General features: G+C 43.6%; 2 protein-coding genes across 7 annotated transcripts in view; one reads left to right on the forward strand and one right to left on the reverse strand.

Moving 5' to 3' along the window:
- The window catches only part of TTLL5 (tubulin tyrosine ligase like 5), a 123,906-nt gene extending 102,599 nt beyond the window's left edge, over positions 1-21,307 (reverse strand). For 5 of the 6 annotated variants that reach the window (XR_011679164.1, XR_011679165.1, XM_071426774.1 and 2 more), the window contains exons 1-9: positions 21,193-21,307; positions 20,546-20,675; positions 16,760-16,869; positions 14,852-14,934; positions 13,959-14,065; positions 13,255-13,385; positions 12,606-12,688; positions 10,202-10,271; positions 9,816-9,900 (exon numbers count right to left, since the gene is read on the reverse strand). Coding sequence is in view for 4 of the 6 variants with exons in the window: in XM_071426774.1 (XP_071282875.1) it covers positions 9,816-9,900; positions 10,202-10,271; positions 12,606-12,688; positions 13,255-13,385; positions 13,959-14,065; positions 14,852-14,934; positions 16,760-16,869; positions 20,546-20,625 (749 nt within the window). In the remaining 2 variants the exon portion in view is untranslated. Of the gene's footprint in view, positions 1-9,815; positions 9,901-10,201; positions 10,272-12,605; positions 12,689-13,254; positions 13,386-13,958; positions 14,066-14,851; positions 14,935-16,713; positions 16,870-20,545; positions 20,676-21,192 lie in introns of those variants that run through there. The other variant, XM_071426775.1, reaches the window with a different exon arrangement.
- Positions 21,308-21,502: 195 nt separating this feature from the next.
- ERG28 (ergosterol biosynthesis 28 homolog) lies at positions 21,503-24,030 on the forward strand. The gene is made up of 4 exons (XM_071426781.1): positions 21,503-21,715; positions 21,905-21,995; positions 23,234-23,352; positions 23,500-24,030. Exons 1-4 carry the CDS (start codon positions 21,583-21,585, stop codon positions 23,577-23,579), a joined length of 423 nt encoding a protein of 140 aa, XP_071282882.1. The 5' UTR covers positions 21,503-21,582; the 3' UTR covers positions 23,580-24,030.
- Positions 24,031-24,366: the final 336 nt, after the last annotated feature.

Here is a 24,366-nt window from a genome sequence, read left to right on the forward strand (position 1 = left end):
AATAGTCATCTCTCTTCATCCTTCCCCAATTATTGCCCATAGCTCAGAAGAAGCTGAACTACACAAAGACAGCTAACACATTACAAAAACAAACAAAAAAAAGCCAAAGACAAAAATCCCCATAATCCTTCCTTTAGAAAGAACTGCCAAAAAAACAAAGACCTTATTTCTCAGTTAAAACTATGCCATTACTGCCCTCACTTGGTAGCCATTTTGAGAAATACCTATTGCCATAAGAACTATACCAGCAAATCCACAAAAATGCTTAAACTTATCCTTAAATACAGGTGTGGAAGCAGGGGAGGGGGAAACAAACCCCCCGTGATATAACTAATTTTGAGTGGCAAGGTTAAAAGAGGGAAAAATATTTTTCTCAGCTTAAACTATGTACAAACTCAGAGCAGCTGGCAACAAAAGCATTTGGAAGTTTGGATCCCCTTTCCACATATTTCCACAGCTTAAAGTATTTGAATTTCTTTTCAGTTTAACTGTAAGTTTCCTGGATTTAGCACTTCTGTTTTGAAAACAGTGACAAAAGCCCTGTCATATATTTGGTTCTTATTTATGATTTCATAATCTCCATCTTAACAATCATTTACTGGCAGCATACCAGAAGTATTTGTTGAAATATACTTTCAGCCAGATCCTGGAAGATACTGAGCACAGAGAGCCATTTCAAGTCTCCCTTGGTACTTCCAAGCAGAGGGCAATTAGGTTCACCATGTTTTTCAGCTTATGCTTTTAATTTTTCATCCTCAAATAAAAGAATAGGAACCCCTGGCAGACAGACAGTACTCTAAACAAAAGTGTTTCTGTACCTTCATGTATGCTTGCATTAACTTCCTTCTACAGAGACCATCCTGAATTATTAGGTGGTCTGAGCTCCATGCTCAGAATTTTACATTTCCATGGATTGTCTATTCAGAAGATATCTCACTGTGTTCTAGAGCTCCCAGTAGCTAAGCTTTCTCTTTTGCTAGGATGCTATCATCTTGAAGGACATCATAAGCAAGTTCAGCAATGCACCAAAAACCTCCAAAACATGAAATTACTCATACCTACTATCTAAAAAGCCCAAGCTTTAAACAACATAATCCAATGTTTAATACATTCACCCAGAGCTGGTTTGACCAGCTTCATGCTAAGTGCAAGTCTGCAAATGGAAAATCCAAGCTATTTCCAGAGCTTCTATCAATAGCTTCTGGATGCCAAAGTAGTAACAGATCACAAGTACAGTGCAAGCAAATAGCCCACACTCCCTACACTTCTGTGTTCTGCACTCACATGAGATGGAAGAGTGTTACTACCTCTGAAATACCAGTCACAATTACCTTCAGTACTCTTCAGTTCTGCAGCTTTTCAGAGTATACTTTATTGTATCTTTCTGCCCCTGTAGTAACTATGCTGCTCATCCACCACACTTTTTCTCTCCAGGAAGGAGAAGAGACATGCAGGCTACAGATTGTCTTGCTTCAGCAGAAATTCACTTTTACTTTAGAGAAACCAAGGTCATAGGAAAAAGCCTTACAGTAATAGTGAAAAATAGAAAAACAGTGCTTGTAAAATTTTTCTAGGTGTTAACCTGAAATTAGAATAAACTCCTGAGGAATCCACCAATCTTTTAGAAGATTACTTCATTTAAGGGCAACATTCTTTTCCAATTTCATTCTGGGCCACTACTAAGAATAGAATATATGTTACTCAAAAGATAAGGGCCAAGATCCTAAAAGCAATTCAAAAACTATATGCTAAGCAGGGACAGAAAATAAAGGGCAAGCCTCATGTTTTCCTAGTAACAGAACTTACCACAAGCATATGCTGCAATATTCTGCATGAACTATTTTTCTAAACACTAAAGGCTTCATGCCCAGGTGTCTCATATTGCTATAATCCAGCCAAAGAGTGATGAAGGCACAAGTACATGAGTCCAGATCCCCATCTGCCAGGACAGGACTGCTTCTGAGCCAAAGCATTACTCGTGGATGCTGCTATGTGGGAGCCTGCAACCACACAGGAATCCAGGAGTACTCCTAAATCAGAGGCTGGACTGTCCACACGTGGGGGCCCCCCTTCAGCCAAAAAAAAACTATTTTATCAAGGCAAACTCATCTAAACACTATCTTGTGCTTACTAATACCATCTCTTCTTACTCTGCTTCAAGCAACTGTCATTTTCCCCCACTGTGGTCTGTTCCTGTCCAAGTTCTGGACTACCTCATAGGCCTTGCAATGCAGAGACCCAACATACTTAACAGGTATTGCTGATAAAGTGTGCGTGGACTGAGTCGTTCAACAATGAGAGTCACACTGCTTTTAATTCTTAATTCTTTTAAATTCTTCTATATGACTTGTCAAGTGGAAAAAAAACCTAGGAAAAGGTAAAATTTTCCACTACTAGTCAGACAGGAAGGTTTTCTGCCACTTCAGTGCATTCTTCTGTTCCCACTTCATCTAAACCAGCAGTTCTTCTTATTGTTAACAATGTGAAATATTATACAGGTAGCCAAGAAAGGAATGAGTGTCTGTTCTGTATCCACCATCAGAAGAATATCAACTCTGTTTTGGCCTGAATACAGATTTGCTTTCTCTGTTACATAAGTTCTAACCACCAGTTTTCAAAGTTGAATGACTTCTTTCACCTGCCAATGTACTTGGAGAGGGTGCAGGAGAAGATGATGCAGGAGGAAAGGTCCTCTCTGACAGCATTGACTTGGGTCATCTCTGAGATATGTATTAAACAGAGGTAACACAGTTCACAGCAGCAAGAATACAGAAAGTACCTTCCCATGTCCTGATGTTATGTATTGCTTGTATTCAATATGTATATGTTGAAAATTAACTCCAAGTGATACTAAAGATACTCACTTTCATTACCTTGTTTACCTGGCCTTACTACAGTCCCATCCTCCCAAAGATCCTCCCCTTCTAATGAATCTTGTCATTTTAATGTCTGAGGAAAGGGCTAAGTTAAGAAAATTAAGGATACATTCTAACATAGTCTACAAGAGATTAGATTCCAAAAGCCTCTAAGCAGAAATATTATAGGACAGTTTCAACCTCAAAACTACAGCTGGAAAGAGGAAAGGTTAAACTGAGGTTGGCTGTGCATTGTTCAGCTTCCACATGAAATGCTGCCTGTAATACAGCCTCCCAGGCAGAAGTAGCTGCAGTCATATTGGAAACAGCCCTGGCAGCCTCCCTCCCTTTCACTGCAGCTTCTCCTTCTCCAGCAGGACAGAGGAGATGCCCTTCATTTCTGAATTCAAAGCTTAGAACTGAGAAGTGATAATCATGCATTCCACTGTTCTGATACCTCTGCTCGTGTCTCAGCTGGTCACAGCCATGTGACACAGGCACATTGCAACTTGGATGAAGGCAACAACCCATTCTCTTACCAGCAACTATGCACTGCTACACTGCTCACCTTCCCCAACAGCACATTTCCCTTCCCTCTGGCTGTACTTTGTCTTGGATCAGAGAGGATGAAAGAACAATCAAAAGCAAGCAGAAGGGTGACAATAGCAGCAGCAGGTAGCCTGGGCAGTACAAAAAGAAAATTAAGGGAAAAATCCTCCAGACTCATAGTATAACATCCAGAGACATCCCAGCTCCCTGCCTCTCTGTCATGCCTCAGGTTCATCTTTGGTATTCAGACACTGACAAATTCCAATCTTCTTTCCCTTTCTTGTGAGAGTTCATTAAAAGCCTAATAATCACACTTAAGCTCTACCTGCTATAGGTCACCTTCTCTGCAAGCGCCATGCAAGCTTTTTCCCTGCTCAGCTAGCAGTCTACAAAACATGCCAGAGCTCACACTGAGAAGTCCCCAAATCCACCACACCAAACTTTGGCCCCTAACCCACATCCCCACACTGCCTTAACCTAAGCAACTACCCTTTTACTGTCACAATTTTAGGCAGGACATTACCCAAGGGATTGTACAATGCTCTTTGCCTTATCTCCAGCATTACTTCAGGAAATGAATTAACCACAAGGTAAAGTTTGCAAGTCATTTCAGAAACATGTAAACTGGATCCTTAAATATTTACAGAAGATGTTACATGGTTTTGCATGAAACCTGACAGCTCTGGAATGCTTATTTGAGGCATCTAGTTGGAGCCTGGGAAAAGAGGAGAAGGGAAAAGACTCGAGTGGGAAGAAGGAAAGAATAGTTAATCCCTCTTCTCTCAAATGAGTTCTACAAAAAAAGCACACATTATAATCGACTTTTCCATGACTGCACACAGAGTTCCTGCATAAATGTCCTGGAAATAATCAGTGTAGTGCTTTTACAAGCATGCTCCTCACGTTTTATGCTTGGAGTCACTTTCCCAGTCCCTCACTCCTCCCCCATGCATTAAACTTTAGCTTCCCTGTCAGTCTATTAGCTGCCACATTGTTTAGGGAACATAGTTCCTCCTTACAGTACAGGACAGAAAACAGAAGTCTAAAGACCAGCACAATCCCCCTACATCCAACATTAATATGTTTCACATCATTCACCTGATATGTCAGTTAGCAATCGAATATGAACAGGAGCTAAAGTTTGTAAGAGAATTACTAAACATAAAAAGCAGTTTTGGTGACACCTCTATGATGGCAATTTCTCTAATCAAAGCTGAATAAAATTACTCCAACAGTTCTGTGTCAAAGAACAAGATCCAGAAGCAGTGTTACCAGATGTCTGCAGGAACAGGAGAAAAACTAAAGACTTTTTAAATATTTTCACAACAAATTTGCATATTTTCAATTTATGCATTGACATTAATGGGATTTTGAACCTTCAGAGCACAAGAAAACACCATGAGGATAACAAAGCACTGGCACAGGCCTCCCCGGGAGGTTGTGAAGTCTCCATCCTTGGAGATACTCAAAAGCCATCTGGACATGGTCCTGGGCAACCAGACCTATATGGTCCCACTTGAGCAGGGGGTTGGACCAGATCCCTTCAACCTCAGCTACTCTGTGATTTGGTGAACCTCTCATGTTCTCTTTCTCACATTCTCTGGTTTCTCATTGTTTAGACTGTCAGCAGCATTAACAACTGAGCTGACCAAATTTAACAACTGCTTAGTAGCCTGTCTGTTAAGCACAACAGTAGGGTCATGTAGTTATACACCTCAGTGATCTGAATCTGATTATCTTCATTAAAAAGTAAGGAAGCAACATAAAGCTGTGTGGCTTGATAGACTATCCACTGGCCTGAAGCCCAGCAGGTACATCTAGTGAATAACACTGCTCCACAGCTTCTGCATGGGGCAATGTCTGCTGAAGTGGCTGCAGCCCACCCCCAGGTGTCCGTGCAGAAACAAATGAGCTGCACTCCCTCAGCAGCAGAGCTGCTGGGCAGGGGTTACTGCAAGAGGGATGGGGCTGCTGCAGCTGCCTCAGCCAGCTCTGGCCTAAGTACAGCCTGTGAGCTAATGTGAATTCCTTGGCTCAAAACAAATACCTGAATTCTTTGGAAACCACAGGAATCCAGCACAGAAATGGTGAATATCCCAGAGGAGCTAGTGTCAATTAGGAAGCCAGGCTACTGAAGGAAGGGTGTCACAAGGCTGAGTGGTGTGAGATCAGGTGGCTCATGGCAGCTAGTGGCAGGTGCTGCAAAGCCCAGAGCAAACCCTTGTGTCTCACTGGAAAGTCCCCCCAAGCTGCTGCTCTCCTTGGGCCTTTTGCAAGAATGTTTGGGTTTCAGATCAGTTTTGATTCTTTTTCTCTAATCTATTTCTCAAATTCAGTGCAAAACTGAATGGCAAGTTCCTGATGGTCTATGAACCTTCCAGCTATTCAAGCTCAGAAACAGGGCTGTCTAAACATGGTTCAGGAGAAAAAGCAGTCAATCAAGAGGTCTCCCCAAAACAAGGAGCCGTTTCACTATGAATTCCCCACACTATGTGTCAAGCCCTCATCATGCCTGCAAGCACCAAGCAAGAAAGGTCCACCAGGCTCCTTTCTGTCACACAGAAGAAGAGGAAGTTCAACAGGAGAGAGAAGCAGCACAACAGGGAAGGCTCAAAAACAGCACAAGCTATTCCTGGCCCTATGCTCTCTTCAGCTGTACTTCAGGCACAAGTCAGGCTTGTTATTCCCCACTTACATGACTGCCCCTCCAAAATCCAGCATAATGCACCAATTCAGCAGCTGGCTCTAAGTGAAGCCTTGGGACTCCCACATAACTGGGCTTGGTGAGTCGCTGTCAAAAGTTTTTAATTAAGACTGTAGTTTATTAACAATGTGCCTCTTATTCAAACTAAGATACAAAAGGTATGTCAATAAATATATTACACTGTCTGTTTTGGAAATCTCAGATAAATAAAACTACCAAGATTTTTAATGTATGATCAGATGACAGAGTTACACCCTCAGGCAAACCTGGACCAAGCTTGCCATGACCATCTCATTTTCCAAACCTATACCTTCAATGCAAGGGTCCCAGCTACAATCCTCCAGGCTCTGATCACAGACAACAGATCTAGATTATAATTGTCTTTTCCAGTATGAAGTTACTAAATATCTGCCAATTTACCAGATGTATGGCAGCACACTGTGTCTACTTTTTTTTAATATGTACTAGAAAAGTGTTCAACACACTTTTCAATCCAACAGGAGGATCTTAAGTCACCCAGGGCTGCTTTGTCTTATGCACAGCTTCAGCCTTGTTTCAAGCCTCAAGTAAGAAAAGAAAATCCCCACCCCACTCCACTCCCTCCAAACAGATCATTGAATATCTCCAAATTAATCTATTAGCAGCATTCCTTCTAAAGGTCCACCAGGCACAAAACATGCAAGGAATTTTGACAGTTTGAAGAAGGCATGACTAGAAAAGCTGAATTGTAACAAAAGATAAAGCCACAGCATGTTCACTGATACCACTCTTAAAAACTCTCCAGAAGTCTAATAGTTGACTCTGCTCACTTGACGCTCTGTCCCTTTATACAGCTTATTCCACATGAGCAGGGTGGAAATAGCTAGAAAAAGAACCTACTCAACATCAGTGCTTCCTACATTCTACTCAGTATTCTTTCAGAGGATAAACAAAAAAAACCTAAACAAAAAAACCAAATAAAACAAAACAAAAAGCCACACCAAAAAAAAAAAAAAAAAAAAACAAAAACAAAAACAAAAAAAAAATAAAACCCTGACACAAACATTGAGGTCATCATCTTCCTGAAAAACTGCATTTAAAAAAATTAATAAAAAAAGAGAGAGAGAACTTTGGCATAGGCAAACCAAATAGTTATTTAGTACTTCCAGCACAACAGCTGAAGGCCTTGTTACACACACTTGGGTACATACCCTTCCTATCTCCTTTAGATGAAAATTGGAAAGTGAAAAAGAAGATACAAAAATGTTGGATCCACAATCTCTTACTTCTTCTCAGCTCTAAAGCTTCAAATTCCACTCTAGATCATGTCATGACAAGTCTAGCTGTGCCAGAAGAAACAAGGCCTAAGGAACTATCTAGTCAAACATCACAAATGTTTGGTATACCAAGTTTGTTCCTTGTAAAGATCATTACATCTTATGGTTTCCTCATAGCACTCCTTTTCTGGTAGAGGCCACCAAATTTACCAAAGCAGTCAGGTTCCTCTTGGAATATGCAAAGCATAACACTAGAGAGGAACATGACCTTTCAGACAGACTAAGAAAATAGAAACAAAAAATTAAAACACTAAGCTAGGTCATCCTTACTACACTTCACAGACTATCTGCCTTCAGAAAGCAAATTCAAAACATGGAAGTCACCACAGCACACCACAGGCACTAGCTGAGGTTCCAAAACCAGATTGCTTTGTTCTGCTGGTATTTTTCACCTTGGATTGCTTCTATACCACCTTTGATTCCAGGCCCTAACATTACCTCCCGGATGTCTGCTAGAAATTGTTTCTACCCTTAAGCAGCATGGGATTTTTTATTCCTTAAGCAAAGTATTAAAAGCAGCTTCTACACACCAAGGTTAAAACACTTCCCTCCCCCTGCAGAGCTAAACTTTTGTCCTAGCTTTAAACCAAAGCATTTTGCTATGTGAGGGAATACAATGGTGTCTCCCGGCACATAATTCCCACGAAAATGAATGGCAAAACAACTAAACAGGAAGCCATAATTCAGTAACTCCAGGTTCTTTACCTCTCACCAACTGAATCTGCAAATGCAGAGTATAGGGAAAACCTGAATCGCTCCAACTGAAGTCCACTAGTGCCATCTGGAGGCCACCCAGAACAGCCCACCTAAAGTTTTATCAGCCTCTGCTCACCTTCAGCCTTGTCCTCCAAGGAGAGCTTGCCAGCACTTGCAGCATGAACATACCAGCTGAACAGCCACAGTAGATGGGAAAAGCTCAAGGATAATTAAAGATACTGTCTGCAATAAACGTACAGCTATCATGTGAAAGCATTCAACTACAAGTGTTTAGCCATAGCTGACACTTCAGCTGAAACTGCTCAGTGGGCTGTTGATGTTTACTAACAGAACCAGAGCGACTCCCCATAGCTCAGAAATCTCTCTTGAAACTCCTTTGTTACAAGTTCAGCAGAACCATCTTTAAGATATTAATGATGGTGCAAATCCTATTTTTGAAGGCCTGCTATGTACTGCCCATTCTGAGAACATGCTGGAATTCTACACTATCTTGTTTCCCTCTTCACTTTCCAAAAACAAGCAGTTATTAGCAGCTAGCATTAAGCTGCCAGTTCCCAAGAGAAAAGTCTTGCATGACTGGCATGTTTAAGGCTCCCTTTCTAAAGTGAAAATAGTTGTTAAGCTTTACACTTACAAAGATGAGCTTCTCCTTTCTACCTCCTTTTAGGGAAAAAACACATTCACATTATCTTTGCAGGCAGAGGCACATCACAACACACCTGAAGAGTGTTCATCAATTTAATGGATATTTCTTGTGGGATCATTATTTCTGTATTCTTTGGGATTCACTATGTTCTTGAGACAAAGAATTTGGATTCAGTATCTACCCAAGTCAGAGCTATGTCAGGTGTGAACCCTAGAGATATTCTGAATAAATCAAATATGCTTGTAAGAAAGACACGGCATTACTTAAAACTGTTGCTGAAACAGTTGTCTGGTGCTCTTTTCTCAAACAGCAGTACAGTTAAAATTCTGATCTGTAGGGAATTCAGAGGGGTGATTGCTTCAAATCCATTTGTTACTACAGACAAATATTTTGCTAAACTTCTGGGATGAAGAAAAACAGGTATTTTTGGCAGAAGAGTATTGATTCTAGGTGTCTTTCATGACTTACATGCAAAGGAAAATTGTTATCTTGCAGAGTAAAAACAGTGAACTAGCCTAAAACCATTTAGTAGATATTGCAGAAAATAAAATGCTGACCTAAAATTTAGAAGAGTCATTGAAGTGAATGAGTCACTGAGCTCATTCATTCAAAGCAGGTCTGCAATTCCTTTTTTTTTAAGACAAATTTAAGAAAGCTTAGATTCCCTTCCCCTCAGAGGATGGATAAGAGGCTCTACAGTATCAACAATCCCAAGTTTCAAGAAGTACTCAGCCTTGAGAATAAACATGCCAGTGACAATCTGTTTGGCCATTTCACCCTTGAGAGTTGAAAACTTGCTTTATTAATTATATATAAAAACAATAAAATCCCTTACTCGAAGTCTTATAATCTATATGAAGAAACCTGATGGGACACAGCACAATGAAGTATCATCTATTTGAACTCTGCAGAATTCCCTAACTGGCACTTTCCTCATTTTACTATTGTTTCAAGAGTAGAGAGGCAAGCCAAGAAATGTCTGGATCACCAAATGCAGGTAGACCAAAAAACAAAGACTTCTTCCATACCTGGCCAATCCTTCCTCGTAGAGATAGACAACAAGGGGATCATAGGATGTAACCAGAACATAGAGACGCACATCGAACTTGAAATCTGAAATAGAGTTGTCAAGAGTCAGCGAATGCAAATATCTTTCAGACATCATAACTAGATGAGGAATTTCAACAGACTCTAAGAGCAATAAACCATTACCTGCTGCTGACATAGGTTCCTGAACCTATCCCAGCTGTAAAGCTTCCAGGTTTTAATGAATTCTCTAGTTACATTTAGTTACAGTCTGATGCTAGACCAAGTTAGACCACTCAATTATTCAACTAAACTCCTCCAAAGGTTACAGAGATCCTCACATGCAGGGTCAGGAGAAGGGAGAAAAGCAATTCCTAAGCATACTCACCATCTATGAGCAAGGGATTGCTGATGTAACGAGACACCAAGATATTGTCTTCCACTACAATTTGGTTTGGCTGCAAAAGAACAGAAATTTAAGAGTGAAAAAACCAGCAGATGTAAGAAATAAGAAGAAATTAGATTAAATCCACCGGTTTTTTTTTGCCTTTCCCTCCTAAAGGAGGTTGGTACAGCCACCTTGTACCAATAACTATGTCTGGGGAAGGAAGAAATAAAATCAAAATGAAAAAACATAACTATCACAGCATATGCCACAGTTGAGACAGCCACCATACACAGAGTATCACCATACAATATCAGAAGGCTTCAACCCATACAGAGCAACACCTTACCACATCAGAAGGCTCCAGACATCTGCCCTTCTTGTTCTCTAGTCCAACCTTTTATACCCCTCATGTTGATGCATTGCACCTGTGTGCCCTCTGTTTCCTTTGGTGGCTGGTTAGTGCCCCTGGGCACTCCATGTCCCTTTGCTGTCAATGCTGCTCACCTGCTTCTCACAGCTGTAGCTCACTGGGGATGGGGCTTGGCCTCAGCCCCACTCCCAATTACCACAAACTCTGTACCTACACAGAACTGTCAGTCTGTACAACATATTTAAGGTATTTAGATCCTAAAGAGAATGATTACATTGCCAAAAAACCTGCTCATTGAATTTTCCAGTAAAATACTCAGAGTAGCATACAGATTTAACAGCCACGTGGGCAATGATGTAAAATAGGCAGAGAAAAAAAACCCCACATCTAAGGAGTAATTGTTACTCTGTTTGCTTCTCAATGGTTTAACCAAACACGTGGAGAAGAGATTTACAAGACCCAGGATGGAGTATGTAACTACAGATGGTGAAGAAGCCACAAGTGAGGAAAATCACTCAACTTGTGCTCTTTATAACTACATCCTGGGCTGGTATCCAACGTTTTTGCCCACCTTATACTGAGTCTCAGTTCACAGCAGGAGCTCCTGTACCCAAAAGAAGCTACACTTGTAGGTAAGAACAGAAAGCTCAAACTATGACAAATACATGTCACAAAGTTATGGGATCTGTTGAAAAAGCTTTTACTTTTCGCTGTATGCAAGCCTCTTGTAACCAGTTTCTTGCACAACACTTTCTTGCCCTCAGTTTGCAGAAGAGGCAAGAGAATCACAGGATTCTGCCTTTATTCAATTTTGTATCCATTCAGCCACAACACCAGCACGATGAGCAGAAAACCTAAGCATATAAAATGTCTATATAGAACATGAGAGAGAACAAGTTCAACTTCCCTCAGAATATCACACAAAAGCAACACACTGTTCTATATGGATCAGGGAAATGCAAAGGTTTGTTATTTGTTTGGAGGGGTTATTGTTGTTCAAAAACTTTTGTGATGAGATTCTAAAAGACACTCTTTTAATGGCATCACACTGAAGGAAAAAGGCCTGTGGGCCAAACTAGCTGCAGTGTTTCTTAAACAGAAATACACAAAGGGATATTGGTCCCAGAAGGGTATTTTCCCCAGGTCATGGCCAACTGCCATGTGAGCCTTAGCTCATTCCTCCCTTTCAAGCAAAGAAAAAACTGAGTGTAGCTCTGGAAATACTTACCTCATACACTTGGCAAATTGCTCCCTCATTTTATGGGAAATGATCCAAGTAGAGAACAGATGAGGCAGCATGACCCCTTCAGTGCAGGGAAGGCTAAAGGGGTTTGAATGAGTGAAAACAAAATGACTCAACAGTCATTTTGCTGTTGAGCATATTTATTGGAATCCCCTCATGTGTTTGGCTCCAGTTCAGATGTATTTGTTACCTATGACAACCTAACTCCCTGCAAAGCTCACAAACAGCAAAAGGCACTACAACCTGCATATTGATTTCAAAGAACAATCCCCATTACACCTCAGGAAGGACAGACTGGCTTTTAGATAACATAGCTTTAAGACTAATATACCTGCTACTCTGTCAAGGTTTGTTTAAACTGGTCTTTTCCATGGGGCCATGTGAGACAAGGGGTCTGTTTGAGAACTGTTTAGGTCACACAGGGAAACAACTAAGGAGAGTTCTGGAAATCTCCACAAGGTCAGCTTACTGTCAGCCACAAAGAGAGCATGAAGCAGCACAGCTTCCCAAACTGTCTCAGGGAGTATAAACTTGCTCCTAATAAGCTAAGACTTGCAGGTAGATTGCAAGATGAGCACAGCATACAAAGAGATAGACTGCTTTTGGTTACACAGCACAGGCCCAGGCAGGCCTTCCAAGCTGCTCGGGGCTGTTGAATTGCTCACCAATATATGGCTGAAATTGAGAGTAAGGCCAGTGTCCAGTTAGATGCCTCCATGCCTCTTGCCTGGAAGCCAACATAGTTTTGAAGGCACTGTTACTGAAGAGCAGTCCTTTCTGTGAACACTTACATTATTTATCAGGTAGACACCCCGACCTCTGGAAGAAGCCACAGGCTTCACTATCCATGGGCCTCTGTCCTTAGAATAGGTATCTGTTTAAAAGAACACAGCACAAGTCTGCAACATTTTCCATTTTGCTTATTAACAGGGGAGTAAGAGTCAAGAATGCTGCCTATGGTAAACACTTTAGAGAACTCCACAGGGAGATCAAAGTCTGCTTTTCGAATATGCTTTTTCACCCCTGTGGAATCATTGCAATTAATACAGCCCCTCCCTGAAGCCCCCCACGGTGCTCTGATTGATTCATTCTTCTGCCCTATGCCTCCTTTTGGCACTTCTCACTTCAGCACCCCCAGGCATTAGGCAGCAATATTGTGAAGCTAATCATCAACAACACTGTGCACATAAAAACTCCTCCATTTTGGAATCTTAACCCCACATCAACTTTTTGGAAACTTACACAGGCATGGAGTAAACAGAACAGTAGAAATTACATAAAGAAGTCATGTGGACCTTTTCTACTGTTTCCCTAGCTTCCTCTAATTTTGCTACCTTAACCACTGGCATGATCAAAAGGTTAGTATATTAAAAATAATTCCTTTCTCCCCACATCCCATTATTTTGTTTTATGTCTGGGCATCATCATCCATTCACTTACTGCAGAACTCCTGGTACTCTGTTGGGAGGATAAAGGTCTGAGGTAAGATATGGAATGTCTTGAACCCATGGGTGAGCTGCATTCGGCAGACATTCTTGTACAGTCTGTCCTTTCGTGTCAGTTCATACGACCTGGAGTCCCAAAACAAGAGACTGTATCTATTTATTCCCCAACATTACAGCAACCCTTTGTCCTAGTTACTGAAGTATCTGTAGCTTTGTTAGATGTCTAAGCCCTAACCTGTCAGACGTCTAAACCCTAACTGATTCTCAAGCTTTACTGCCTCTACCTTAGGGCTGTATTAATATCCTTTGTGGCACTTTTTGCAATTCCCAAGACAGACTGAAGCACAGCAACCTGTTATAATGGTGGCTATAAACTAACTGGTTATAACAGTGGTATATAAACTAGCAGGGGACATAGGACCATCCCTCTAACTAAAAACTGAAGCCACAAATAATTTATCATCAAATAAAGAAAATAAAATTAAAAATCCAGTATTTGAGCTACAAACAACATTTTCATTGATATACTATTCCCTGAAAGCCCCCAAGACCATTAAGAATGAGACAGCAGGTGGAACTGGCCCAATCTGTTGAGATTTTACAGTACCATGCATGCTCTATTTTTTGGGGGGTATCTATGTTCAGATTTTTGCAAATCACCACAATGATGTTCAACAAAACGTGGTATCAAGGCCTTACCTAGGGAAATGGTTGACTTTCTGAACATCAGTAAGGGAACGCAGCAAGCAGGGCTTCAAGTGTGATCCTGTCCACATGAGATTATAATCATTGCTATTAGGGTGAACCTGAAAAGCAGCATAAAAAACACCACATACAAAAACATTGAACTAATGAAAAGCAATACCACCTTGTCCCTAGATCTACAAGGCCAAAGCAACTCTAATCTAAGACAATCTCCTCTACTATCTCCAATATAAGGGCAACTCCAGCCAAACTGCTACCCTAAGGTATTCCCATGCTGGGAAATAACCATGTCAGATTTTTAAAAAAAAGTTGTAAGACTGTTATTTTCATAGATGGTTTAAACACAGTTTGTAAAACAGCTTTAACCTCTGCCAGAAACTTGTCAGATCAATTCCTTAAGTTGCTGTTATTCTGGAAAAAAAAAAAAAAAAAAAAAATCAACCCTACACATCTCTCAAATTGTCATTAGCTGCATACAGGACACTCTTCAGAGTAAGACAGGTGCTAGAAGAGAAGTGTGAAATACTACATCAATACTTCTGAAAGCTTGTAAAGGCTGAGAAATTAAATCCTTCAGATTTTCCCAAGGGTGTGATGCTTTAAAAGCATCACATAACCAAACTCCAGCATTTCTTTTCTCCTATTTTTGAAGGCTTAAGACTAATGGGTTCTCCTTTGAGGGAGCAAAATGACCTATTTTCAGTCTGACTAGCAGAGTACATTAAAAGACAAAACAAAAAATCTCAAGGGAGGCCACTTCCACAGCAACTTCCTGGTTCTAACCCTGCAGAATAAAAAAAAAAAAAAACCCACACACAAAAAATCCAGAAACATTACCATCACCTCCCAGCCCAGCACAAAAACAGACAGAAGTTTGTTGCACTCACCTCATGGAATCCATGGGCAGTCAGAATGCTCCGAACCAGCCGGCTGTCTGTCCGCACAATCTTATAGGACATGTGGAAGCGCTCTGTGAGGAGGCAAAGAGACACAGGATTAGAGTCTGCACCTGGGAGAATAAACCAAAGTCATGCTACCAAAGAAAAGGACTCAGACAGTACAGCTGCACTTAATTCACAGAGAGTAGCAGCACCTAACAGGCAAAGGGAGATAGGAAATGCCAACATCAGCATCACTGAACTGACATCAATCCTTAGCTATAATATAGTAGCATCACAGAACCCCATCATATAAAAATAAAGCACAGGACAGCCTGAAAAATATCCAGATTATTTTTTTTTAATGTTCCATTATATAGACTGCTTGATAACACTCCAAACATTATTTCAGCTTTCTTCTCTAGTCAATATTGGTATTTCTATCTAAAAGTAATTATGTCTAATACCCCTCATTGATATGGCTTGCTTATGTGATCACTTCTTAGATCCTGAAAACCCAAAATAAAGCACTGAATTTTTGTTTACATCTCATTCACCTGTACCAATCTTCCAACAAATAACTGAAATACAGTAAGAAATGAAGTAAATAGTACAAGGAAATAAAAACTCACTATGGAAGTAGAAGGTCATAAAAACAAAGGCAATCAGCAGCCCCAGAGGTATAAGATAAAACAAAAGCAAGTAGGAAGACTAGAGGTCAGTTGTAATATAAAAGGATGTGGCAATCCAAAAAAAAAAGTTCAAAGACAGTACAGAAAGAAATTGCAACGCTAGAATACAGAATTGCCTAGAAAAGGCAGTTTACAAATGTATTCAAACTGAGTATAAAAGGGTGAAGATTAATTTAAACTTCCGGAAATATGTTCTACTAACAAAAGTAAATCAAAAAAGCAAGAAGTATCATAATCAGGAACAAGACAAAGCTGGAGGAAATTTAACAAGTTTCACTATTCAGCAATAAACTTGTTAAATTGTGTGAGAAAAAGCAGAAGAGACCTCACGCTGCAGTAAAAATGTGAGTAACAATTACCATCAGCTTCTGGCACCGTCCAAGTATGTTTGTAACTCACATGAAAAGGATCAGGAGTTTCCACATATAAACCACCTTCTCCACCCCTTACCCCAACGAGCCAGAAGCATTTCTGCTTAGATAGGATATTAGAAACGAAAGCACCAATTACCTAAGAAAGGAAAAGCAAGAGAAGAAAGAAGTGTCAGCACCTTCACAAAAGGAAGCTGAATACATTTTAGCTTTTCTCCAACTCAGCACATCCAGAACAAGCTCCCAGCTGTACACACCCACAAGTACTAACTTTTTAAATCCAAAGTGACTGTTTATAACAACCCAGCCTCTTCAGAGGCTCTCCCGTATTAGACACTAGACAGGTTTGGTCTCCCAACTCAAGTACTGCCATGAACCATTTTGTTTATGGCCTTCTAGGGGTTGTGAGGCTGTAGACTCAGATTTGTTATGACAGCTTATTATTGTTCAACTGTGGGGCTGGCTGCTTTATTTCCCAGTCAAATGCTCTCAAAACTCACCACAATGATTGATTTTAAGGTCTTAGCAATGGTGAATTTGTATTCTGGTTTTAAGTTCTAGCATGGCCTCCAAGTTCAATTTGCAAGCAGACAGTTCCATTTTAAAACACATCAGGACCCAGTGGAGGGACAGACACTATCACAGTCCAAAGACATTATAAGCATTCACCAAAAACAACAGTTAATATGTCAACAGATTAAGCACTTCTGAATGTCTCAGTGGTCAGAGACTAGAGAGGATTCCAATTTCCTACTATATTTCTCTTCCCACCACAAAGTGAAGGGACCATCAGGTAAGAGACTTTTACCTCAAGCCTTCAAGCCTTTTAAAAGCTGGCACGTAGTAGCACCCACCTCCAATTAGACGGAGGTAGCTGTCCTTGGCCAGAATGGCTTCAGCATGAAACACCAAGACAGGGACCCGCCTGCAGCCACCACCTGTCCACTTGATACATGGATGACCCCTGCAACGACAAGACAGTCAGTATAAATAACTGCTGAGCCTCATACATGCAGCAGTTAGTTACAACAATGACACAGTATTTCTCCATACTTACCCACCTAGCCAGTGGGCAGGACATAAGCAAACATGCTGGGGAAAACAGTGGAAGATGGTGAGGAGGACTGTAAACATGCCTGAGTGACTTACAGCTTGGGTGTAGAATAATACAGGTGACATACTAACTGTTGTCTTTGTGTGTTTCACAAGCAGAACCTCTGAAGTCAGATAGCACAGCACTGCAACAGACTTCAAGGCACTCTATCAAACATGCTTGAGACTCCTGCCCTACAGTGGGCAAGGTCAAAGCACAGTGGTAAAATACACCTGCAAGAATCCCTGAAAAATGAGCAGCAGCTTCCGTGATTCTCTAGCAAGGACCAAGCTCCACAGTGACTGCCTCTGCTTGCTGCTTTGGGGATCCCCCAGTGAGCAAGGAAACAAAAAGAAATTTACTCTTTGCATTTCAGACACAGTCTTGTGTGCTTGTCCCTAAGCCCTGCCTGTGCTGACTCAACACACACACATGCTAGGCATCTGTGGTGGTTCCAGGTTGCACCCCGGCGAGATGCCAGGCACCCACCAAAACTGGACAGGTGAGAAAAAATTTACCAAAAGACTCACGAGTTACAGACAGGGAGGGATCACTCACCAATTACAGTCACAGGAAAAAGAGACTCAACTTGTGGAAACTAACTGAACTTACTACCAATCAAAATGAGAGCAGGATAATGAGAAGTAGATAAAATCTTAAAAACAGCTTCCCCCCCACCCCTCCCTCCTTCCCAAGCTTAACTTTACTCCTGAATCTCTACCTCCTTCCCCTGAGCAGAGCAGGGAAATGTGGAATGGGGGTACAGCCAGTTCATCACATGCTGTTTCTGCCATTGCTTCCTCCTCAGGGACAGCCCATACCCTGCTCCAGCATGGGGTCCCTCCCATAGCAGACAGTCCCTCACAAACTTCTCCAGTGTGAATCCTGTCCATGGGCTACAATTCTTCATGAACTGCTTCAGCATGCATCCCTTTCCACAGGGCGCAGTACTTAAAGAAAAGGCTGCTCCAGCATGGGTCCCCCACAGGGCTACAAGTCCTGTCAGCAAATCTGCTCCAGGGTAGGCTCCTCTCTCCATGGGTCTGGAGGTCCCTCCCAGGAGCCTGTTCCAGTGCAGGCTTTCCTTGGGATCCCAACCTTCTTTTGAGCATACACCTGCTTCAGTGTGGGGCTCCTCCACAAGCTGTAGGTGGATCTCTGCACCCCCACAGATATTCATGGACTGCAGGGGCACAACTACCTCACCACGGCCTTCACCACAGACTGCAGGGAATGCCGTCTCTGGCACCTGGAGCACCTCCTTGCCTTCTGATCTTAGTGGCTGCTGTCACATATTCTCACTCCTCTCTTTTCTGAGCACTATTACCCCCATACAATATCTTTTTTTTTTTCTCTTCATAGATATGTTATCACAGTGGTGTTTCTACCACCATTGCTGGACTCCATCTTGACCAGTGGCAGGTCCATATTGGAGCACTGGCTCTGTCAGACACAGAGGAAGCTTCTAGCAACTTCTCACAGAACCCACCACCACAGCCCTCCCACTACCAAAACCTGGCCACACAAAGGCAATACAGCACCCTTGGCACTCAGCTATAAAGGGAATCTTCCAGATCACCCTCTTTTAGAGCTGGTCTTGCCAGTCTGAGTTCTGTTTAATCCTGTTTAGTTCTGTATTTATTTTAGTGGGTACAATTTAGGAGAGGCCTCGTGAGCTTTCACAGCTACAGTTCTCTGAATTTATAGCCTGAAAACAAGATCTATAATTCATGATAAACCACAATTGCTGGTATCCACACAACCAGACCTTGCAATGCAGGTTCCAGCCTCCAATTTTAGAACTGCAGATCAGTGCAGTCAGCCTGGCTGTAATATTGGAGTCTGAAGTACACAGAAAAAGCAATAATGCAGAGTTTGAGAGACTAGAACAGACTTGGCTTAACAGAATGGATAAAGCTGTGTACTCTTCCTTTTTAATTCCTGTGGATATTAAAGATACAGTGGAATGCAAGACCAGAATTCAAGAACAATGCCCCCCAGTGCACCACTTAAGCTACAGGCTCTGAGATGCAGTGATCAGTTCTGTACCAAACAACAAGAGGAGACTGGAAAATATCATCTCCTCAGAGGAATTAAGGACATACAAAAAAAAAAAAAAATCAAGACCTGTTATATCAAATTCTAGGATCACACAAAGAAAAACTGTCAACTTCCCTAGGCAAATAAAACTTGGGCTGTTTATAAACACTGCACAAGGAAATAAAAAACATTAAAAAATTAACTTTTTTTTAAAATATGAGAAAACAGAGACTGAGGGGTTGGAGAGACATGTCTACACTAACAAGAAGAAATACAAAGACTGACAGTAATATACAAAAGCATTTGTCTATAGAATATGAAAGATCATTGTCTGCCAAAGGTTTGGAGAAGGTACACAAGACAAAACACCTCCAACACTCAGAACAAAGGAACAGAGATAGAAGGGCAACTTTCTGATGCTAGGACAAGGGTTCTTAAGGGTAGCCTTGGTTTTCTTAACGAAGCTACTACCATTATCACCCAGACAAACTAACTTCACAGCACTCCTACCTGCTTCTGCTACCTTAACAAAATATTTTTTAAAAAAATCTACAACTGGGGTGTAATTAGCTATTCAGATTGGGAGGGACCCAAGAAGCCTCCAGAATTTACACTACAGGCCAGAGCCTTATGTAAGTGGAAAATGAGCTGAGGCAACAAGACAGGAGTTTATACTAAGCCTGTCGTGAGGATTTGCAGCAAGGCTCAATCCTCCAGGTGACAGTCATTCATTCCTAGCATGACCCCTGGTCACTTGATGCAGACATACTGTTACAGCTACGTTCCAGGTGAAGCTAGTTCAGGATCTTTCCAGCCATGAGGATCTAGCAAACCCAAGCCAACCACTTGCTATGAAGCAACAATCCTCTAAACGTCTTAAGTCACTCTAGTCTGCAGCTGAGCACTCAGTCACAATGTGCATCCAAAAAAACCCTAACAGGACACAGTGAAGCAGGTCCACGTGAAACTAAAGTGATTCTGCTATGGGAATGAATAAGGGAGCAAGTCCTTCACAAGCAAAGCTAAAAGAAGTTACCAAGCAAAGATGGAACAAACATTATGACTTGCTACTAAGAAGAAATAAGAAGAAGTAAGAAATATGAAGTCTAGTAGATGAGTTACCACAAGACAGGGTATAAAGCATTGTATATCAATCTACTGTACAGCAGATTTCTAATCTCTGCAGCAGTAAAAACTAAAAAAATAAAAGCTACAAAAACCACAATATCCTCAAAAACATTCCCCTTTTAGGAACATGACAAAAAGAAATCCATGAAAATATCGACTTCAGAGCAGCCAAAGAAAAGCTGCACATCCAACCCCGATGAATGTGGGGGTCTTTTAGGTTGCAGATGTAGATAGCCTCCCCATAGGCTTAAGGCCCAAACAGATCATCTTCTACTTCATAGGTAGGAAGGAAAGGAATGCATCTGTCTTTTCAAACTACTACAGATCCACCAGAAAGCACAGAGACATAGACACAGTTCAGAGGTTTTTTCCTACTTACTCCAGTGCATCTATAGGATCTTCTTCCTCCTCTGAGGATGAGCCAGTTTCCTCCAGATCTTTAGCCATCCCAACTGGCATTTCCTTTGGGAGTTTTCATACAGCCCAGTCCTAGTTGCAAGAGCAGTTACCTGCAATAAGGATTAAAAGCAGGAATGAACAGATGAGCAGGACAGCGAGAGCTATCAGGTAACTACCACCTCCTGCCAGTACGTATTTCTCACAATACTATCAACAAGTCTGTTAAACATCTGCGATTTGTTAAACATCACCTCCGAGCCACGCGAGTGCAGAAAGCAGCATCACCTTCCAGCAGATCATTCCGCACCTGCCCGTGAGAACCACTCGGGCACTTACCGGTAACGCGCGTCTCTGCCCCGCCCTGCCCTGCCCTGCCTCGCCTCGGGCCGCAGACCCACGCCAGGCCGGCCCAGCCCAACGGGAACCGCCCGCCAAGCCCGGCCCGCCGCCCGGGGACAGCGGGACACCGTAACGCCTCCACCGGCGCAGGAGCGGCCCTGGCCCGTGGAGGGCGGCTGCGGCCCGGCCTACCCCGCGCCAGGCTAAGCACGGCGACCTCCAGCGGCCCCAGAGGAAGCAAGAGCGGCGGGGAGCGCCCAAGGCAGCGGGTCCCCGTGCGAGCCGTACCTGCCCCCGCACGCTGGGCCGCGCCGGGCCGGGCGCACAAGGCAGCCCCGACCCCTCCCGCCGCTTCCCCGTTACTACAACAACCGACGGGCGGCGGCCCCGCCCCGGCGCGCAGCCACCCCCGCCGCCTCACTGCGCAGGCGCGCTCGACACCGCCCCCTGCCGGCGCTCCCACCTACTCCAGCGAGGTGGGCGGAGACGGGGCGGGCACGCCTCCCGCGCGGGGAAGGATCCGATTGGCGGGAGGCGGTGTTACGTGCCGTGGCGCGCGCATGGAGCGGCGCGCAGCGGCCAATCGGAGCGCTGGGCGGTGGCGCGGGCGGGAGCGCCGCCGGTAGCGGGCGGGGACTCGGCCTGGGCCCGGTGGGCGCGCTTGGAGCCGGCCGGAGGATGAGCCGGTTCCTGAACGTGCTGCGCAGCTGGCTGGTGATGGTGTCGGTCATCGCCGCCGGGAACACCCTCCAGAGCTTCCGCGATCACGGCTTCCTCTCAGAGAAGCTGTACACCGCCAGCCCCGGCCTCGGTAAGGGCCGCGCTGGCCGCCCTGGCGCCTGGAGGTCGCCTTCCAGCCGGGGGCCTTGGACTGTCCTCGGGGTCCCACCTCTGGGGCCCGGGAACTGCCCGCTGCCCCGGAGTGCGCCTCCACGGTGAGACGGGGGGTGGCAGGCAGGGCCATGCGTGCTCTCCATGTGCTCCCTCCTTCTTTACGCAGTGAATGGGCTCCAGGCTCGGACCTTCGGCGTCTGGACCCTCCTGTCATCTGTGATCCGCTGCCTCTGCGCAATCGACATCCGTAACAGGACGTATGTAAAGCAGCGCCCGAGAAATCCATTGGTTTGCTTGCTAGGCACAGCCTGAGCTTAGGGGGCGGCACAGAGAAGGTGGGGAATCAAAAGCTATTCCTGAACTTTCGATAGTGTTGACAGCATTCCCTTGAAGAAGCTCAAAGCAGTGTGGGATTTGTGCGGTAGCTGCTGCCCCCTTCTTCCTCTGCGGGGACAGGCTGCGCGTTTGAATTCTGTTCTTAGCTCAGTCAGAAACGGGTAGATCTGAGAACCTCTTCCTTCTCTGTCACCAATTTCTGAGCTCCAGCTTGGAAAGCATTTTCCGAATGCCGTTGCTGCTCTGTTAATTAAGCAATTGCCAATGCTGTGGTGTGACTGATTTTTTTTTTTTTTTTTTACTATGACAGCTCAGCTAAAGACTGGGACAGTTTTAGGTGCCCCATTGCAGTGGCCTGAACCGGTTGCTTTCTTTCCTACACTTACCTGGGGCTGACAACAAGGCCTGAGGGGCAGCCTTATGCTGACTGGGAGACACACCATTTCTCCCTGTGCTAACAGAAGGGAGGGGTTTCTGAGAGGGGTTTCCAAGCAAGATGACTTGAGGCCTGTGCTAGACAAAGCCTTTATTGGAGATTGCTAAAATGCTTTTGTCAGTGCTTCCCTCAGCCCTGCAGCAGAAGTCACTGTTCACCTGGCGGTAGGTGCTTGGGTTGCCCAGGGTTATCTGAGGTAGGGAGGTGCAGGGACTAAATGATATGGTTTTAGGGGGTGGTGGCAATGCCATGTATAAAGGATCAGTTGTTTCTTTGAGGAATTTTATCTTGCATCTCTTGAACCTGCTCCCTTTTCACCAGCCGTGGCCCATAGAGGGTAGCAGAGCACAGGTGGGAAGACACTGGGTGATGAAGCCTGAAGTCAGCCAAGTCCTGCCAACCTAGTTCTCTGCTCGTCCAGTTCTCACCTTCTTTTTGTGTGTGCACATACTTCTCATTTCACTGGTGCCCTACTCATGCTCTTCACCTTCCTTCAGGCCAGATAATGCCTGTGACTTTCAATGCACCATTGAACATGCTGTCCATTCTCCTCTCAGCCGTTGCCCAGGGAGATTTTGCACCTCACTAGGCAAGGGACAAAGTCCCCTCTGTGCTGCCAGTGAGATCAGATACGGCAGCATGCAGCTTTGCGTTTTTTCCCACTCAGCCATATTCATGCCCATAGTATGATATGATAACCTGCTTTTTTCTGCTCTTCAACAGCCTCTATCACATCACACTCTTTACCTTCTTCTTGGCCCTGGCTCACTTCCTCTCTGAGGTCTTCATATACCACACTGCGGCCCTGACAATTGGAGTCATGGCACCCCTCATGGTAGCAAGTAAGTAGAGCTCTGCATCCTCCCCCTGCATACTCTCCTTGGAGCTATGACAGCCCAGAAAAACTCCCTGTGCAGCTATGGGCTGAGGGGATGCCTCATCTCTTGTCCAGCATTTTCTACACAATTCATCCTCTATCTCTATCATAGGTTTCTCTATTATGGGGATGTTGATTGGACTGCAGTACCTGGAGGTAGAAGCACTATCACAAAACAAGAAGAAAAACTGAAGTTGAGGGCTTTTAGTGGGTCAGTGTCATCTTCTACCTTCACTGCCAGACTTCCATGAAAGCTCAGCTGAACTTCTCCAGGACACCAGTCCTGCTGGTGGGTCAATGTTGGACTCTGTCAATCACTGTCATTATCAAGTTGTTTTTGTCTTGTCCAGGCAACATTCCAACTGACTGATGTCAAAGACCAAGTCCCAGAGGAGTTTGTGTCAAAGCTTATGGGAGGCAGTTGGTAACTGAGTCCCTGGGTAGCAGGCAAAGCCTCTGGCATGCCCAGAGCACTAAGGACTTCTCTCCCAGTGTACCTGTGGGGACAAGGTGCAGAACTATCCAGGATGTGCTGAACACTTTCAACCAGAAAGAGAGAATGGGTGCTACCCCTGGCATTGCTGTCTAACTTGCATGTGTGTGTTCTCCAGGGGCCATTTCTAATAAATGACAAAAAACTGCAGTGGGCTATGTTTGTCTTTCTGCTTCACAGTAGTGGGTAGAAGAACAGAGCCAACAGCACCTTCTTCCACTGTATGCTGCAGAATACATCATCTCTCTTTACACAAACCTACCTTTCCCTGAGTCCTTGCCACAGAGTTCCAGGTCTGACTGCTCATATAACCAAATGTTGTTGATGCTCTCTTTCTGCAGCATGCTGGTGACAGCAAACTCAAACTATGAATCTGTGAGCGAGGACTGAGCTTCCCTTTGTAGCAAGTTGTAACTACAGAAGATGGAGAAAACAGGAACGGGTTCCTTAGATCTAGAGAAAATAATGCCCAAAACAGTGGGCAGC

This window comes from Agelaius tricolor, unplaced genomic scaffold, assembly GCF_023055355.1.
Source record: "Agelaius tricolor isolate 1412-34295 unplaced genomic scaffold, bAgeTri1.0.p SCAF_5, whole genome shotgun sequence".
Taxonomy (NCBI): domain Eukaryota; kingdom Metazoa; phylum Chordata; class Aves; order Passeriformes; family Icteridae; genus Agelaius; species Agelaius tricolor.

Bases quoted from the DNA above. Each gene is read 5' to 3' on its own strand.
- ERG28 (XM_071426781.1), top strand. From the start codon at position 21,583: ATGAGCCGGTTCCTGAACGTGCTGCGCAGCTGGCTGGTGATGGTGTCG. The intron at 21,996-23,233 runs GTATGTAAAGCA...GCTCTTCAACAG, and splicing joins ATCGACATCCGTAACAGGAC to CCTCTATCACATCACACTCT. The intron at 23,353-23,499 runs GTAAGTAGAGCT...TCTCTATCATAG, and splicing joins GGCACCCCTCATGGTAGCAA to GTTTCTCTATTATGGGGATG.